The sequence below is a fragment of the Chanos chanos genome, chromosome 3 (assembly GCF_902362185.1).
Source record: "Chanos chanos chromosome 3, fChaCha1.1, whole genome shotgun sequence".
Classification (NCBI taxonomy): domain Eukaryota; kingdom Metazoa; phylum Chordata; class Actinopteri; order Gonorynchiformes; family Chanidae; genus Chanos; species Chanos chanos.
Window position 1 is genome coordinate 7,433,702 of NC_044497.1, and position 18,845 is coordinate 7,452,546.

At 40.2% G+C, this 18,845-nt stretch overlaps 1 protein-coding gene across 1 annotated transcript in view; it reads right to left on the reverse strand.

Annotated features, from left to right (window-relative positions):
- The window catches only part of cntnap2a (contactin associated protein 2a), a 151,767-nt gene that overhangs the window by 82,944 nt on the left and 49,978 nt on the right, over positions 1-18,845 (reverse strand). Inside the window, exons 11-13 of the mRNA XM_030767534.1 lie at positions 15,677-15,783; positions 13,092-13,211; positions 11,890-12,090 (exon numbers count right to left, since the gene is read on the reverse strand). Coding sequence (XP_030623394.1) covers positions 11,890-12,090; positions 13,092-13,211; positions 15,677-15,783 — 428 coding nt within the window. The remainder of the gene's footprint in view (positions 1-11,889; positions 12,091-13,091; positions 13,212-15,676; positions 15,784-18,845) is intronic.

Genomic DNA, 18,845 nt, shown 5'->3' on the forward strand with positions numbered 1-18,845 from the left:
GACCGGTATAACCGCCAGTCTTCGACACGTCAGAAAGTGCAACTGCAAATGAGGCCAACTAAGAGAGCCCACGTTTTAGCACAATGGTGGAGGCTGGTGTAGGGGTCGTCAGGCCGTAGAACATATTACCCATAATTCCCTGCTCGACCGCATGGGTAATCTGTACCCATCTTCTCAGGTTTCACTGTAACGGTATTGGTTACAGCAGATACCATACAGTGATGACACAATTTTCGCCATAAAACCGCGGAAAATTCCAAACTCTTTGCCAGCTTCTTTCCAGCTCCGCAATTCTGCAACTACCCAGCAGCGGCTTGCTCTAGCAGCAGCTCACTAGCAACGGTTGTCTCTTTTCTCTGCCGAAGAAAAAGACAGCGTAACAAAGAAGCGAGACATTTGTACAACCAAAGTTTAATTTACTTTCTCTCGCGCAGTTGCAACTTTAACTTCTACCGGCTAGTTACACTGTAACGCACAGTATTCGACGGAAGAAAAGGCGACCCGATCCCTTTTTTATTTCTTTAAACGTCGATTAACTAAACCAAGAACCCTTCAAGATCATCGTACGAGCCACCGAGCCCCGAAGATCTTCAAGTGACAAGGAAAGGAACTTCTCTATGGACCTGCGAATCGCACTGCTCATCAGACTACCAAAGACGCACCTTCGGTCGCCATGCAATGAGCTATTCAAAGTAAGGCTGGCATCTGGGCATACTTTGGTATTAAGATTACATGCATTTAACGTGAAGGAAGTGTTGTTATTTGAATTCTTTTATGATTTAAATGTACACACTGTATTTCATGTACGATGCGGTTTTTAGCCATTTGCTATTTTCTTTTGGATACAACTATTGAAGGATAGATCTGGCATGCGTTCTCTCTCTTGCTAAATCCCTTTCTCTGATTGCACCTCAACATTGGGATTTCGGGCGTAGTTTAGGGTTGAACTGTGGTTTGGGTTTAGGGCCTAGTCAAGACTAAATCTTGATCCTTTGTCCCTCTCCCGTGCACGCACTCTTGCTACCCATCCCCCCTCTTCGTTGGGGCGGAGCAAGAACGCTCACACACGACACTCCTCCACCACGCCTATTCCTAACTGTGCGCCTGCGCTCAGTTTCTCTCCCTCGCTCCTCCTCCTCTCTCCTGTACACATGCGCACAGCTTCTCTCTAAAGAACTCCTCCCTCTCTCTTCAGTGCGCAGCTGGGCACACGCCCACATACACGCACGCGCTCTCTCTCTCTCTCTCTCTCTCTCTCTCTCACACACACACACACACACACACACACACACACACACACACTCACTCATCTCTGGTCTAACACTCCTTCAGTCCTACATTGAATACCTGTACATAGACTCATTACCATTTTGTTACCATTTACCCTTTGATCATTCTATTTGCTGCTAATTATTGATTGTACCATATCAGTATTAGTTTGCCAAGTAGTAGTGATTGTGTTAATAAATAGTATCATTGAAATAAACTGTTGTCCTGTCTGTTTCTGCCACAGTTTTCATTGAATGCCAGCCTCTGCCATCAAAGCACTCCCAATTACCTTCACCAATCTGGTTGTTCATGAGTGTTATGGAGTTAGTAGTGTAATTGTAATACATTAGTACTGCAATACTCTCTAAGACTGTAGCACAGTGTTACAGCTAGCTTATCCCATTGATCTTGGTTGTTTAATTAATAAAATATTGAACACCCAAATTAATGGTTATAAAAATTTTATGAGACTGATTTATTAATCCTATCACACCGACATCTTTTGGTGTCCCTGTTTTAGGACTGCAATTGCACCTACACTGGTGAAAGAAAGAAAGAAAGAAAGAAACCTGTGATCATGTTCAGGTCTTTTGATCAAGCTCCGAATACAAACTGAAATCCATATTTTCTCAGTTGAGCTTGCTTTCTCAGTGTTTTGATAGAATTACTCTCATTTAATATGGGGAGAGCTGTAATTAAATTACTTTGCTCGACATCAAACTTGCTTATGACTTTATCTTCAAAGAGAATAAAACATTACATTAAATGCAATGTGTTTGCATACTGTGAAGCTCATAGACTGACTGAGTAAATTGGTCTACTTAATGGGTTGTCGTTAAAAACAGCATTACCCATTAGGAGCACATGACTTGTGCAGAGCCCCTCCACTGATAATCAAAGGTATAACATAGAACAAAAGAGAACATTTACTGATTAACAAGCCCACTAGAAAAATCAACCAGTTTATCTGCTATGACGTCGGCAGTTAACACCTGGAAGAGTATAAATGAACTCTTTCGAGAAACTTCATTAACATGTCTGTGATGTGTTCCTCTTGTTTTTCTCTTTCATAACTATTATCATGTCTTATTTCAGAAGTTTCAGTGTTAAATGTAATAACCATGCAGGTGGAAGAAAAAAAAAAAAGATATGCACTGTTTTCATAATATTACCAATCACAGCTTAAAAAAAAGAAACAAAAAAATCATCGTTGACTGTGAAACATCCCCGGGGGATGACTGTAAGAGCTATTACATATTTGCAGTGAATAGCTTTGCATCTATCGCCACTATACTCTGTTTTGAACATTAATGGAAGGTAATCAGAAACATTAATAAGCATCTCAATTGAAATACTTTATACCTTTAAAACACATCATTAAAAGGGATATGAGATGACTTCACAATTATGCCTTACAGTGTATTTCTTCCTGATCGATCAGGTAAAACTGTGTGTTTGTCAAAAACTTTTGTAAATGAAATGGAATTTCAAACGACTGGCATCGTCAAAATGAAATAGGATCGGCGAGATGTATTGCTGCTTGTTAATCTGGGGAACTGAGAAAAACATGGTACCACAGACACTGTGATGGCTGTTTCCAGCTGTATATAAATTGCAGCCATTTCATTCTATGTTCTTTGAGGCATAAGGAGGAAAAAAAAAAAACAAACAAAAACAAAATGTTTTTCTTGTGTTTTATCCTGTTAGTGTGTGGAATTGCAATGAGTGTTTTCAGGCAGTGAATACCAAATGGTTGGCTGCTGAATTTTTTTTCTGTTTTTTTGGTAAAACAAAAGTGGGATTTTAGCCCACTCGGATTTTACACGCCGGCTTACCGGTACGCAAACAACATTGTACTTCATGTATGACGATTGCTTCAACACAAATCATGCCTGTATTGTCAACATCACTGGTCTATAGTCCCTTGTGTAATATGGACAGAAAGGCTACATTGTATTAGACACTGCATTAAGAATCCAAAATAGCTTTAGTAAGAAGATTGATTCTGTGCAAAGCCCTTTAACGTAATGCATTACGCACAGGTGAAAATGTCTAACATAAACGGAATGACACATCAATTCAGGTCATAAAAACACAACAGCCGCAAAGGGTTGCAGGGAGTATTTAAATCTCACGCCCACCCTTTTCCATTGAAAGCTGAGTAAGACATATTAAAGTTACTTTGAATTAAATCTGATGAACTGCAAGATTTTTTTTTTCTTTCTTTCCCCTTAGAAAAAAAAAACTGTGAAAAAAAAACGGTACATTTTGTGCTATGACTTTGTAAGTGTGACACTTCAATAAAGAATGCAATATTCCAAAATGAGCTGACAACACATATTCTGCAGTAAATCTATAATAAAGTAGCTGAACAGAGTTTGATGTTCAAAAAAAAAAAAACACTTTTTGCATAACGGATCTTTCACCATGCAGGAAAAAAAAAGGATGGCCCATTTTGAAAATGTTAGTTCATGCTACTTTGTTAGTTCATGACATTACAGCTAACAGAGATATAGGCTTAAAGCTTGGTCAAAGGGGTTTGTATCCTGATCTGGCTCCTGAAACTACAAAAAAAAAAAAAAGAACTGTCCTGCATTCTCATTGAGCAGAGATAAACACTGCCAAAGATGCGTTGACAGAAAATGGACAAGCAATCTGTTGGAAATGCTTCTAATTTAAAGGATGGTCACACTGTGAACCCAGCACGCCAGCGGGGCCCAAACACGGCTGACCGTGTTTATAATGCAGCAGCTTGTGTTGTCCTGAACCATCTGGAGCACATGAGGCAGGCTGTGGTGAGTCTGCCCAGCGCAATTAACTGCGCCTTCCTCTCCGGACACTGTTTCCATGGTACTGACAGCATGGGAGACAGACTGCATCCTGGGTAAAGTCCATCCCATTGTCACGACTAAATTTTAATTTCAGCTCACGTGAAGAAACGGGACAAACACGGGCCCGGATAGGCATGGCTAATGCTCCGTGTCCAGTTTTTTTTTTTTTTTTTTGTTTTCCTCTCCCCCAGTTCTGGCTTTCTGATAGAGGCTGTGGTAACAGTGAGAGCTACAGATTCAACTACAGCAGTGATTGTTCAACGGAAATGTCTTTAATGATCGCCTCAAATACATTACAGGTGGAGCTGTGATCTTGTTTCTGCAATGATTCACAGATAATGTGTTGCCATGCAGTGAAAAACATAGCAGAAGTATGCAGGTTATTGTCTTGTCAGACATTTTGTTGCAAGTCTATGACCATATATTTTTGAAATGTAGTTGACATTTATTTATACTTTGGGTATATAATATTGATAAAGGGGACAGGAGAGTGAGGAAGAGAGCAGAGTACACCTCCTGACCAGAATTTGAGTGGAACAGAAATTTTGATTATCTGTTGTGCTACTCCTATTCTGGCTGTGAGACGAAACCATTCTTCAAAATTTTAATTTTACCTCACTTGCTTTGGGGCAGCGAGCGTACCGGTAACTTTCACCAGAGAGCGGCACAAGTATCGTTGCCAACTGGAGTCTGGGTGAAATATCTCTACTTGTAGGGACTTGTCACTGAGCTAATTTCCATTTCTGCCCATGACAGCTTGTGCTGATCCAATAATTTTGCCAAGACGGTGTGAGGTATGATAGATGAAGATCCCCCCCTAAAAACGTATGACAACATTATTAAAGGTAATGATCCATTCATACCTGCAAAAGAACTGACACAGGTTTCCAGTTTAAATGAATGGGGTGAGAATCATGTGTGCTCATTAAAAAAAGTGAAAATTCTATTGGGCTTGTTGCTATGATACCTCTGTGGATGATGTGTCAATAAATATCAACTATGGAAAACGTCCACATGCTTTACATACTTTTGTAAATATGTAACTAAAATATAAAGCACAGTCTGACAGTCAACAAATAATATTTCATCTGGTCACCTATGAGCTTTCCAGCTCTTGTTGTTTTGTCTTCCTTGAGCGTCAAAAAAAACCCCATTTGCAATCAAAGGATGTGCGTTATACCTTTGGACGTTAACACATTTCACATATTCTCGGTTGCTATCTTACATTTTTCAGTCTCTGCATCATCCCCCATGAATAACTGTCAGTAATTAAACACTAGGCAATGTGACCTGAGCTAAGACTACTTTACAAATGCTACATTTATTTATAGGGGTACAGCAGATATAACACAACCGATGAATCAAACAGTGTTGACTTTTCTTCAGTGTAGAGGATCTTGGTGATTTGGTTAACATTTGACAAAGGTTACACCTGAAAAACACGATATCGGTAACTAATATTAGGCTCTATCCTGGGAAACGCACTTCAGCCAAATGATCTTTCTTAGGGCAAATAACACCATGGATTAGATTATTGCTTTAGTATGCATGCTCATCACAGTGAAATGAGGTTGGTTGTGGTTTTATTTGCAAGCCTCACAGAAGGGCAGCTAAAGTTATGATTGGAATTTTGATGAACAGAGAATTTGCTGATAGGGTGAATGGTGCCAGAGGGGATTTTGAGGGTTGTTTTTTTTTTTTTTTACTATGGAGATTAGCATTCATTCATTCATTCATTCATTCATTCATTCATTCATTCACTCACTCGTTCATTCATTCATTCATTCATTCATTCATTCACTCATTCATTCATTCATTCATTCATTCATTCACGCGTTCATTCATTCACTCACTCATTCATTCATTCATTCATTCATTCACCCGTTCATTCATTCACTCATTCATTCATTCACTCCTTCATTCATTCACCCGTTCATTCATTCATTCATTCATTCACTCACTCCTTCATTCATTCACTCATTCATTCATTCACTCATTCATTCATTCATCCATTCATTCATTCATTCACTAATTCACTCATTCATTCGTTCGTTCATTCACTCATTCATTCATTCATTCACTTTCTCTTTCTTGGTTTGCATCGTCTGACACAACCTAAGACATTTATACCATAAAGTTAAGAGCATGAGGATAATTTTCTTTTGAAAATGTATTGAGAAGAAGAAGAAGAAGAAGAAGAACAGGGAAGAAGAAGAAGAAGAACAGGCAAGAAGAAGAAGAAGAAGAAGAAGAAGAAGAATCCTTCTCTTTTTCACTACACACATTAAGCCAGTCTCATGATGAATCTAAGTATCTCTCTCTAAAATTTCAGCACATTATCCAGCGATCAAAAAAAAGAGAAGTCGCCATTGCTCCAATCTATTAATGATGCATTAAGCTACGATAATTATCCCCAAAGAACTGAATGTGTCTGCCTGCAAACTAACCAGGGACTGACACAGCTTCAACGTGCATTTCATCCTTCTCATAAAACACTCTCTATCTTCACAATATGGAAATATTAGAAAATAGATTTTTTTTCTTTCTCTCTCTCTCTCTCTCTATCTTTTTTTTTTATGAGTTAGTTCAAAGACCAGCGATGTCACTTGCGTAAAGTAATACAAATGAGTGGTGGTTTATTGAGTATAATACGTTTAGCTGTATGGAATGCTACGTGATAGTTATTTCTGGGTGAGAAGACAATCAGTGGGTTAGTATACGTATCATTTCAGCAGGGAGCAGTCCTTCTCTGTCACGCTCTGATTACCATGACAGCCCATTTGTTCATCACAGTTCTTTCCCATTTCTTAAAGGTGAACAGGAGGAAAAAAAAAAAACCTGACGAATTAACTCATAAAATAACTCTTTAGCTCTTAAAGCAAGACAAAGGTGTTTAAGGACCAAAACACGGAAGCTTCCAAGCACGCTGTAAACATCAATATCGTTTAAAAATGACAAGAGCTAACCTATTAGCAGCCTCTGCAAACACAAGAGAGCGGTGAAGACTCTAGAGTAAGCATCTTGATGTTTACAGATGGTGCCATTATCACAAATAATTATTTTTCCTTCCTGTGTTGACCAGACAGAGTTTGCCTTGGCTCATCTTTGTGTCCCCTGCCTTTATTATAACTTTCGTTTTAAAATCTTGAAAGCATTTCAAGTGATTTGTTACACACTTTACTGCACAAACTGATTGAAATTCCAACAGTAAGATGTGCAATATAACTCATGCCGCACAGGAGAGGAGGAAATCAAAATGTGACTCGATTGAAAGGAATGTTATAAAATGGATGCATGGACCCAGCAGACCATAAAAATAGCAACTCCCTCAAGGTTTCCTATGGTCTGTACATATGTTCTTCTCTCTATATTGTCCTGGGTTTCTAATCATACTCAGGTCTTCCCTCTGATAACGTCTTACATACCAATCAAAATGAAAACTTCTCTTAGTCTCTCGGGCATTCCCAGATCTGTCTTGCCGAAGAGAAGCAAATTAAAAAAAAAAAAAAGTTTAAAAGAACATTCTTTTACACTTCCTACAGCAGTGTCTGACTTCCTGAGAGAACAAAGTGAACAGTTATAAAGCAGCGTATCACATCTAAATGACCTTGAAGGAAACCCTTTAACTGTTTGACCCCCCTGTGAACAAGACTAGAATTTCATTAAGGGCAATGAGTGGTAGGTTTGACCAAACGTTGAGAGAAAGACAGTGGAACGAAAGCGAAGTAAACACACAGTCTGTAGAGCATTTACAGTGGTTTTGCCAAATCTGACCTTCAACAAATGACAAAAATCAAGCTTGATTTATAATTAGAGGGTAGCAATTATATTCCGAGAACTTAAATTAACAAAGGTTGATCAGTTTAATTAACTTATTTGGTGCAATTCATTCATTTACGTCTCAAATGGTGACAACGTGCTAAATTATTCAGGTTTGCCTTTGGCCTTGTTAGGATCTCATTTCCATGGGAGATTCAGTCCAGTCATCCGAGTGGTCTCCACAACCCGCCCCACCCTTCAGAAGACCTCAGCACCAGCACGAAAAAAAAAAAAAACCAATATCAGGTTTAAATGAAATGCCCATTTGTCTTGTTAAGAAGCTTTGCACTCTGCCCTGGGCACCACATCATTCACAATGAAAGTGAATGACACATTGTCGGTGACCGCTGAGTCTTAGGACCCACAGACAGCATCATCAAATTAAGTATTTAGGAACATTAACATCACCGAGTGTGTGTGTGTGTGTGTGTGTGTGTTTTGAATCGTTTAGTCACGTTTCGACTGTCAAATCAGAGGGGATCGGACACAGGGACCGGACACCTGCAAATAAATCTGATCCACATATGTGTTGTGGTCACCACACAGCAGATGAGAGGGGAAAAAAAAAATTAAAAAGCCATCTGCTTCCAGAGTGTTGTTGAGTATCTCCACTTCCGAGACTGATAAGTGGTTTAGCACAACAGAAAATCCCATGTCACTCTGGAAGAACAAAGTCCTGTCTTAATTGAGCTGCCACCTCATGAAAACTCTGACAAAAGTCCTACTTCCAAATTTCAATTTAAAACAAAAGTAATTAAGGCACGTTACTTATTAAGAAATATTTTTCTTAAAGCGCTGCTACACCACATGGCCACTATAATTTATTCCTCTGTGAATCTGCCGGCGCTAAACGACACAAGAGGCTTCACCAGCGCTAATGTATGCTGTGAGACACACTTTTAGAGTGCGAAGAAGAACAAAAAAAAAAAAAAAAAAAAGAAAGACTGTCATTACTGACTTCACAGACATGACACATTTCACAGTGCGCTGAAGTGAGTGCGGTCTTTTTAAGTATAATACCAACCACAACGCTGAGCTCTCTCGGTCAACAAAGACCATGTGCATTATCGGTTCATTACTGAAAAACAAGCCAATAAACAAAACCCCACTGACTTTCCTAATCAGGCTTGCTTTCAGAGAACGGGCGCGCCGGTCACAGTGAAAAACGGCTAATTTATCTTTGAAGAGGTACCATTTCAGTCCGCCTGCGACCCATTTCACCCGCCGGAGAAACGGAGTAAACAATATGTCACCGTTTATTGGTGTACAATAGGTAAAGGAGCCAGGCGGATTTGCGCGGCACACGCTTCTCCCCGCGTCGTGAGGGGAGCGCTAATAGGGGTCAGGGGAGGGGATCAGGTCTATGGAGCCGGTTGCAGTCACGAAGTGAGACAGCAGGGGACGACGTCCGACCCCGCGCCGTCTCGTCCAGGCTCGGATCGGGGGAATCGCGAAAAATTAGGACAATTACACTTTACCTTCTCAATTACTGAACTTAATGCACCTTAGATACAATTTTGATTTAACGCTTCATTTGGTTTCTCAATGCCTTTTCCCTCACCATAATCTGATGAAACCTGACAGTCAATTTAGAAAAGCATATTTTTGGAAAGCAATTTTTCCCACCCCTGGTCAATACACTGTTTAATTTTAATTGGAATTTGCAGAGCTTTCTATTTCCTAAAATTGAGAGTGAATACTTTAATAGGTTGAAGCAAACCGTGTGGTGCTGACCCCGGATGTTCCTGCAGAAATTAATCATCAAATTGTGGTTTAATGCAGTAAAATCCAACGATCGAACATATGCTCAATCAATCAAAAGCCTGCCCGGTGATTTGCTGAACATTTTTAGATTAATGACAGTTCTTGGACACTACTATTCCAAAAAAGTAAAGGCGATTGTCCTTTTAGGAGACTAATGATGAAGAGAGAGACATTGTTTACAAACACACATATATATATGTGTGTGTGTGTGTGTGTGTATTACACAGTTTTGTTGAATACTCAATTCTGATTGGTCAATTACAGCATTCTGTGGTCTATTATTTATGAACAGCAGACCACTGTTATGAATAACGGACCATTGCTACGGACGCAGTTCTGATCATAGACTCTGGAGGACCATGTCCAATTGTATCAATTCACAGAAAGAAATCCGGTCAATTTTGTGTCTTGAATAATCGAATTAACGACGTCAGCTCATTCGCAACACCATTCGAGACATTCACAGAAACATCAACATCAATATTCCCAAAGAAGTCCCATTCACCTTGTCTCACTTCACCATCAATTGGAAATGTTCAGTCTAAAGCGAATTATAACGCTAAACAGGCTGATCTTAAGAAGCCTACAGGGTTTACGCTAAGGATGCAGTTCCAACCATAGAATCTAATGGACATAGAATCTAACAGACTACACACACACACAAACACACTCTCTCACACACACACACACACACACACACAGACAGACAGACAGACGCACACACACACACACACACACACACACAAACACACAATCATGGTTCATCTATTTGACATCACTGTTAGAAACACTGCAATACAATGATGAATGAATTCGTTCATTTTATACTTTGATCATAATGTTGAGAGGAGATGTGTGGCCCTGTGGGAAAAAAGGGAGTGTTTTTTTTTAAAAGCTCCTCTCATGACTTATGAATAAAGGTTAGTCTGTGAGGGAAGTCAATGAAAAGCCATGTCTGCAACATAAGCCCAGCCATTTTGGGCATATAAATCTCACTATTAGTCCCTATACTAACAGCTTTGTCAATAGCAACTCTTAAATGATTAAAAACCTTAATTTTCAAGATAAATGAGCATCCTCCAACAAAGGATATGTGATTTAGAAACGTTTCGCTCCATAGAGTGGAAAAGTATAAATAAACGGATGGCCTATATAGATTGGCGGAGACATACGATAATGGAAAAATTGATCATCGGTTCTGAGTTTTCAAAGTTTATGGGGTAATATGTTTGAAAAGCTGGACTCCTGATTATAGTTCAGGATTGATATTCACAGCACAACCAACCAGAACTCCAACTATTTGATCCTGCACGCAGCTTATCAGGCAGTAAAGCATATCTACAGTGAGGATGAGAGCTGCAAGAGACAGAATGTGAGACACAAGATGGAGAGAGAGAGAGAGAGAGAGAGAGAGAGGGAAGGAGGGAGGTTGTGGGTGGGTGTGTGGGCACGCTGGTGTGTGTGTTGTGTCTGTGCTTGCATATGCATTTGTGTGTGTGTGAGAGATAAAGACTGACACAGGGATAGAGAGAGAAAAAGGGAGAAAGAGAGAGAGAGAGAGAGAGAGAGACAGAAATAAGTTGGAGAAAACACTTTGCCTGTGAGCCCCAGGGGCTGATTTTCAGTGTAAGGGGAGAGGAGTAATTCTCCAAAGCCAGATTAAGAGTAAGAACATGGGAGTGTTAAGTCCTGGCTGTGTTGTTTGTCCATTAACAGATAAACATCACCTTTGTGTCCTATAGAGGTAAATTGTAAATCATTAAAGCATTAGTGTCCTCATCAGAAAAAGTAGGACAGTACAGACCCTAAGGCAATGAGAGGACAGAGACTGAAGTCTTGGAGGAAATAAGAGACAGAATACATGATCAGAGCTTGTCCAGGTTGAGAAAATGAAAGGGATGAAGTGCAGAAATCCAGAGGGGGAAAAAAAAAAAAACCAAAGAGAGGTGCCAGCGGTGGTTTGCTGAAATCTTGAAACTGCTGATGACACCGACACCACCGAAGCAAAACTTACAATGGAAACGACCCTGTATCAATTTTAAATAAGCAAAAAAAAAAAAAGAGTCAGCGTTACATGCAGACATAATTTTAACGTACACGGGCAAACTAAATTGAGCTCCGCGTTCCGTTTTCAGAAAGAGTACAACTGAAATCTTTCCTCCCTCCCTCTCTTTCGCTCTATCTCTTTCTCTCTCTCTTTTCTCACCGGGTGTGTTGAGCAGACGGGACATGCGGCAGGCGTAGGTCACGTGTTGTTCGCAGTGTTCGGCGCTGTTGGTGATGGCCGTGATCTGCTCCATGGAGGCGCTGTAGTTGAGTTGGAGCACTGTCCTCCTCTCTCTGCTCGAGCCTGTGACCGAGGTCTGAGCAGGCAGGTTATTCCCCACCGTAGTCCACACCTTGTCCTCTGAAACACAAAGGGCCGGAGGCAAGCGCACTCTGAGCGAACAGTCCCTGACTTCCAGAGCGCTTTTACAAAATGCACTTATGGAAAGCATTTCATTTGGTCAGCTAGAGGAAATCCCTGGAGCTCTCCAAAGCCTCTGAGTCACAGTGCTGAATACCAAACCATGTATGACAACAACAACAACAACAACAACAAAAATAGCATATGAAGAAAAGAGGAAATGTTTCTTAGTTGCTTCTTCAAGACTGTTGTCTGCTGACAACACACACACACACACACACACACACAGACACACACACATGCAAACACATACACACACACACACACACACTTAAACGTATGAATGCATACATACATTTGTGTGTGTGTGTGTGTGTGTGTATGTGCATTGTGTTAATTTCATATGCATCTGTGCCCTTTGTCATATCCTGCCAGTGGGGTAGTTTTCAGCCAAAACTTAAGCATAGCCCAAAATGATAGAACCTCTCCTCCTGACAATTCTGCATATATTATGACACGAAATTTATTCAGAATTTTTTTTTTTTTCTTTCTTTCACTTTTTGTTTGTCTCTGCCTCAACTCGGCAGGACTGTTATTACCGGAGCGGAGGACTGAGGCCATGTTTTGGGTGCCAGGTTGCCTTGGAAACAAACAGGTTAAGGAGCAGGAGTAAAGCTCTAGCCTGAGACGGGCTGGGAGCTTATTTAGATATCTCCAAGTTGGCACGGGAAGTGTAAATGTTTTCAGATCTCTCTGGAGTCTACCACCCACAGCAGACAACATGCCTCATTACAAAAGTGTGTGAGGGTGGGTTCCCAGTGAATTACCACTGTATATGAGTGCAGATCTGGTGCATACTCATTTAAATACCAGTGAAGCAAAAAGTTTCTACATGCCGTTTGAAAGACAACACTTGGTGCAATGAACATTCGGCTAATGTCAGAATACTTTGTTAAAATGAAACTGTGACATGTAAAAAGGAATGACAAAGAAAAAATTACCAGTCATGTCACAGTTGACTTTAAAAGGTCCCAAAGGGCCACTCCCATCCGGGTCAATCCAGTACGTGTCTGAGGTTCTGCCCAGGTGCTTGTAAGCTTCACATGACTGCTCATACACAGCTGATGAAAGATAAAATACAGTCAAAATAAGTAAATACACACACACACACACACACACACACACCCCTACGCCTATATATATTTATATAAACATACAGAGAGAAAGAGAGAGAGAGTGTGTAGAAGAAAAGATTCACAGCACACAATGTAGCTTTTGAGAGCAATGTTGGTACACACTCGGAGCTTCACCATCAGCCAAATCTCTTAGAGGGGATAATGGAAGTCCCCACAACACATTCTGTTTTAATTTCATTCTTTCTCTCTCTCTATCTTTCTCACTCAAAACATTCAGTAACAGTACTCAAGCTTGCACTGAAATCATTATTTACAATAAATATTTACAATGCTGCTATACAAATTCTCTCTCTCTCTCGCTCTCTCTCTCTCTCTCTTTCTCTCTCTCTCTCTCTCTCATCTGAGGGGAAATCAGCACAGCACTGAATGTGAGAAATATTTTGTGTTGGCTGGAGGTTGTTTATGATATTTAAAAAAAAAAAAAAAAAAGATAAATGAATAAATGAATATCTGCATATCACCTTGTCGCATGCCACGGACATGATAAAAAAAAAAAACCCTCATCATCAGTGATGACATAGAGGAAAGGGCTAAATATATGCTATTCACTGCAATGACACTGACGTCTACAATGAACCTGCAAATTTCTTATGTAATACTTGTGTAGGAGTGCACTTAACTTCTCCCAGACATTAAAAAAAAAACGCCCTTGAATAGACTTAACACAGCAAGGCCAAAAACATTTACAGCCTTGAAGCCCTGTCTAAACCCACTGGGGTGAAAACATACAAAGCAGAACGCGAGACCCTTTGTTCAAATCTTTATAAGTATAGCAAACATAAAATATCAGTGACGAAAAAAACGAGTTCGAAAAACTCTGTGTTAAATTTCGAAACAACTTCTTCTAAAGTGTTTTCAACACGGCAATATTTATCTCAGAAAGAGCAAGACTGACTGGGAAAGCCATGTTTATCCGACGACGAGACAGACGCGGCTTAAACGGGCGCTTGATTGACACGTGCGTAATTGGCACGCGAGTTTTCTTTTCCCCGCTGTTTCCGTCAAGCAGAACGTTCTCTCTGTATGTGCTCCGTGTCAAACCTTGGGGGTCCCAAAATGACTCTCTCCTCTATACAGCTAAAGTGGTGTTTGCAGAACTGACTGAATCACTTTACAAGTCAGACAATAACTGTTTCGCAATGAGCCATCCGCTCGACAAGAGAACCGCAGAACGTAAGGAAAATCGAACCTAGGGGCCCCGAGCAGCCATTTGAAGCTGCTGAACACAAGTTAAGACATGTTCTATGCATAAATGAAATACAGACAAACATTATGCATTCAATTCAACTTCTTTTTTTTTTTTTTTTAACCGTCTAGGGTTAATTTACTGTTAAAAAATAAGCATTGAGAAGCTTCATTTGGAAGCAGCTTTTAACACCACTTAGCAACAGAGAGAGAGAAAAACAAATGAGAAATCAAAAAAAATATATCCTGTAATCACAAACCTTGAGACTTGCAACTTACTCAAAGAGCCTCTTTTTTTTTTTTTTTTGGTTTTATCTTAATGGTCTGTGTAATGATGTATACAGAGCAAATAAAACCACTTAATGTGTTAATATTCCAGACTTGTATCCCGTAAAAAAAGTTAAAGACAGGTTTAGAAAAATTGACCATGGCATGTTTTTCCCGTGTAATTAAAACCCATAAGCTACTGACCTAACTCACAGAGGGAACCAGTCACGATTATTTTAAGACCAAGTTCTTGTAAAGAAAACTACAGCACTAGCATAATTATTTAAAACAAAGATAAGATTTTCCGATTCTTATGTCCCACCCTCTCTACCTCATCTAAATACCTCGTTAAAGTTCTTGATGATGTTGGGGAACTCCCAAACTGGAGCTCCATAACAACAGACTGTGCCCAAACAGATTCTTACTTTGGAACTTGCGAGTTGTGAAAAAGTCACACAGTTTTGATGTAAAGTTAAATGCTATTTGAAATGGTGCGACTCAGATGAAAAATAAGTCCTTATGTGTAAAATTAGAAAAGCAGCGCTGGATCTGACTCCTTCTCTTGTTCTGTCTCTCTTCTTCTCCTCTTATCTCTCTGAGAGAGCAAAGGCCCTTTTCTCACTCTTCTCTTAGCACTTCCTGTGCGCTCTCAGAACAGCATGGCGACAAGCGAAACCCGCTGTGCCGAATGTTTGCACCGTGCTACAGAAAAGCACTAGCAATTAGAATGACATATAACAAGAAAAAGACTAGCTTAGCAAAAAAAAAAACAAAAAAAAAACAAAAAACAAAGCTTTAGGTAGAAATACACCCGGGGACACACGCATGCATACACATACGCACGGACACAACATACACACACACACACACACGCACACACGCACACATGCGCACACATGCACACGCACACACACTAACACACACACACACACACTTACATGTGTGACACGTTGCTCCGGTGTAGCCCGTACCATCACAGGTGCAGCTGAAGCCGTCCCAGGTCTGAGTGCATCTGCCCCCGTGTTCACAGTGGTTTGGCATACACCTAAACGAAGCACAGCACATTAGCGAAGAATCTAGAAAAAGTGTCCCCATAAAGACAGACTGCAACACAATCTCATACAAGACCATTGATCTGCCCCCCTCGCATCCCCGCACGTTTCCACACTGTTTCACCATTAGAAAAAAATAAAATAAAACTCCCCCCCACAATATTTCTGTTTTTTTTTTTTTTTCCATGGAGGGCTGATTGCGCACAGAGGCTTTATTTGTTGTGAAACCTCATTAGCGTCAGGGCAGGGACGAGCAGAGTGTGGCAACAGAGAGGACTGAAATTTGTTAGTTCTTTTCCGAAAGTCCTTGGTGCTTTCAGCACGAGTTGCTTTTAAAAATCTGATCAGAGCGCCGACTTTACAAATGCAGCATATTTATTCAAAAGGCAAAAGAAAAAGGTAGATTGTCCAGTCAACATTAACATATTTTCACTTTTGCATGAAGCATAAAAAAGTCAGACTAAACAGACAACAGCAGGGAGGTTACATGTAGATATGTAAATGAAAGAGACAGTTAGAATATTAACTAGAATATTAACGCTTTCATGGAATAATCTGGTGTTACATAATGTCACCACATTCCGGGCATATTTCACATGTTTCTACTCCCTCAGTTTATTCATAACATACAAATTAATGATAAGGGCCAAACAACAGAGGAACCCAATGTAACAGTTTAAAGAAAAGCTGCACTGTCCAATTCAAAGGCGGATGTCCACCGAAGACTAAGCTTTAGACATCTGTATTGCTTTTATTACAGTGTAGTGTAGTCTTTTTTCTCTTTCTTTCTCTCTTTCAACTTTTTTTTTTCTTTTTGCTCTTGTTTTGTTTTGTCTTTTGCCATCTTAAAGCCCTTGGCCTTGTCTGCCAAAACCTGGTGTTAGATTCTTTAAACCTCTAAGAGGCATCAGGGGTTAGTATCTCTTAAAAATGGCATCAGACAAAGAGATTACTCTTCTCAAAAAAAAACAAAACAAACAAACTGGGAAAACGCTGTGTAATTACCATAAAGAAAGTACACAAAAAGATTAGTATTTTTAAGTCACATAGACTTTCACCCCCTCCTCATCCTTTATCTTTGTCCTCGCTGAAGTCCTAATTAAGGGCGCAGAGTTAAAACAATTAATGGCTTCAATGCGTTTTCTCTTCAACGTAATTAGGAAACCGTCATCATCAAAGGTGCTTTAATTTAACAGGGAAGTGGGGGGGGGAATCAGAACTTGAATCTAGCAGAGTGGCCATGCTCTTGTCGAGAAATTCTGTGCTGAATATATGAGAAGTGTATTTCCAATGCCCTGTTAATAAGCTTGTCTACGGCGTATCAAATCCATTAACACGGCAAAGTTTGGCATGAAATAAAATTAAGGACCAATCCTTTTAGAGCTAATGCTGGTTAGGGAGACCGCATCGCCGGAATTCCGGCTAACACAACGTTAGCATTGAGACCTTCTCCCTGCCAAGCGTTCCCCTGCGGTGGATGTGTTTGTGCCGTGCTTGGCTCTCTTACTACGACTTGTCCAGATCAACTGTGCTACTTCTTTGACCATCTGTGCTTGAATCACCGCAGTGCAGTGCAAAACCTACCACTGTACATTAATCTTTCTCCCACGACTGCAGTATCGCTGTTGGAGCACGTAGGTGGATTTGACACAGAATGAAGACAAAGGGTTGAAGGCTCTAATAACTTCCTCACATAAAGTGAGATGCAGTCTGGTCACCGTATCTCAGCTTTACAGCTCTGGTAACTGGGTGATAAATATGATGACTCAGAGCAGGTTGTGAGTCTACTGCACCCCATACAACTAACTAGCTAGCTAGCTAACAAACTAACTAACTAACTAACTATTTAGCTAAAATAAACACATAAATAAATAAATGAATGGTTTTGCATCTAGCGCCTGAATGTGTGTCAGTCCTTTGATTCACTTGTTTATATTTGTTGCTGTCATTCCCTGCATCTCTATAGTGACCCGGGCTATGCTAAGTATCCCTCTATATTCAATAATTCACTAAACTTGATCACTGAATCACCCTTTAAATCACTGATAATGATAAACTGCAACAGTCAAAACCTACTAACAACAGGGTTGCCCATCTGCCAAGCATAGCTCTAAATCCAGACAGTAGTAAATTCTATGTCTGGTTATGATTTGGTATAAAATGGATAGTTGCAGTCATGGATGCTGATTGGTCAATTTGGCCACATAGTTATACATGTGTATTCATGATACATCATAGCTAATGCTCACTCACCTCACCCTACCATTACAAACATAAGTAACACAGCCCTGAAAACGTTTCCACTTTGATGTCTTTGATGGGATGACAGCAAATGAATGAATAGATAAACACTTTACAAAATTACCCGAAAAATCAGAGTGGAGTAAACAGGTGCGTAGCTGTCCAGCTCCAGCGAGATCGTTTTCCGTTGCATCGAAACAATTTCATCTCAAATCACTGGGGGCAGAGATTTCCTCTGGGGAAATGGTGAGCTCTAGTTAATTTATTTATTAAAATTAATTTTGAATGAAGCCCCCAGTCCCACTTGTTTTTTTTGAAAAAGTAGCCATTTTACAAAAAAAACAATAAAACACTCAAAACCGTGATTTATCACATGCTTCGCAATGTGCCATGCGTCATGCCTACTGAGACTCTTCACCTTCAACAATATTCCCCTGTTTCGCAGCCTCTCGTACCTCATTGTTTTATTAGTTTACCAGAATCCATTTCCATTATGGAATTTTGAAGCTAAAGGAAGACTTTCCAAAATCACTTTTATTTCCTCAGGCAGAATGCTACGGTATGCTCAACGACTAACGCTACATTTAAATGCCACGCTCTGAAACCATCGTATGAACTCAACAGCCGGTCTCGAGCAGCCCGGGGGGGTCGTACCTACGGCACCGAAGCACGGGGCCATGCCGGGCACCTCGCTTCTTCAGGCACCCAACCCAACAAGCTGACAACGAACCACAATTAAAACTGACCCGCCTGCACGCTTCCACGGAAAGCTGCGCTGACAACAGCAGAGATCTCCTTAACGTTTCGATGCAGC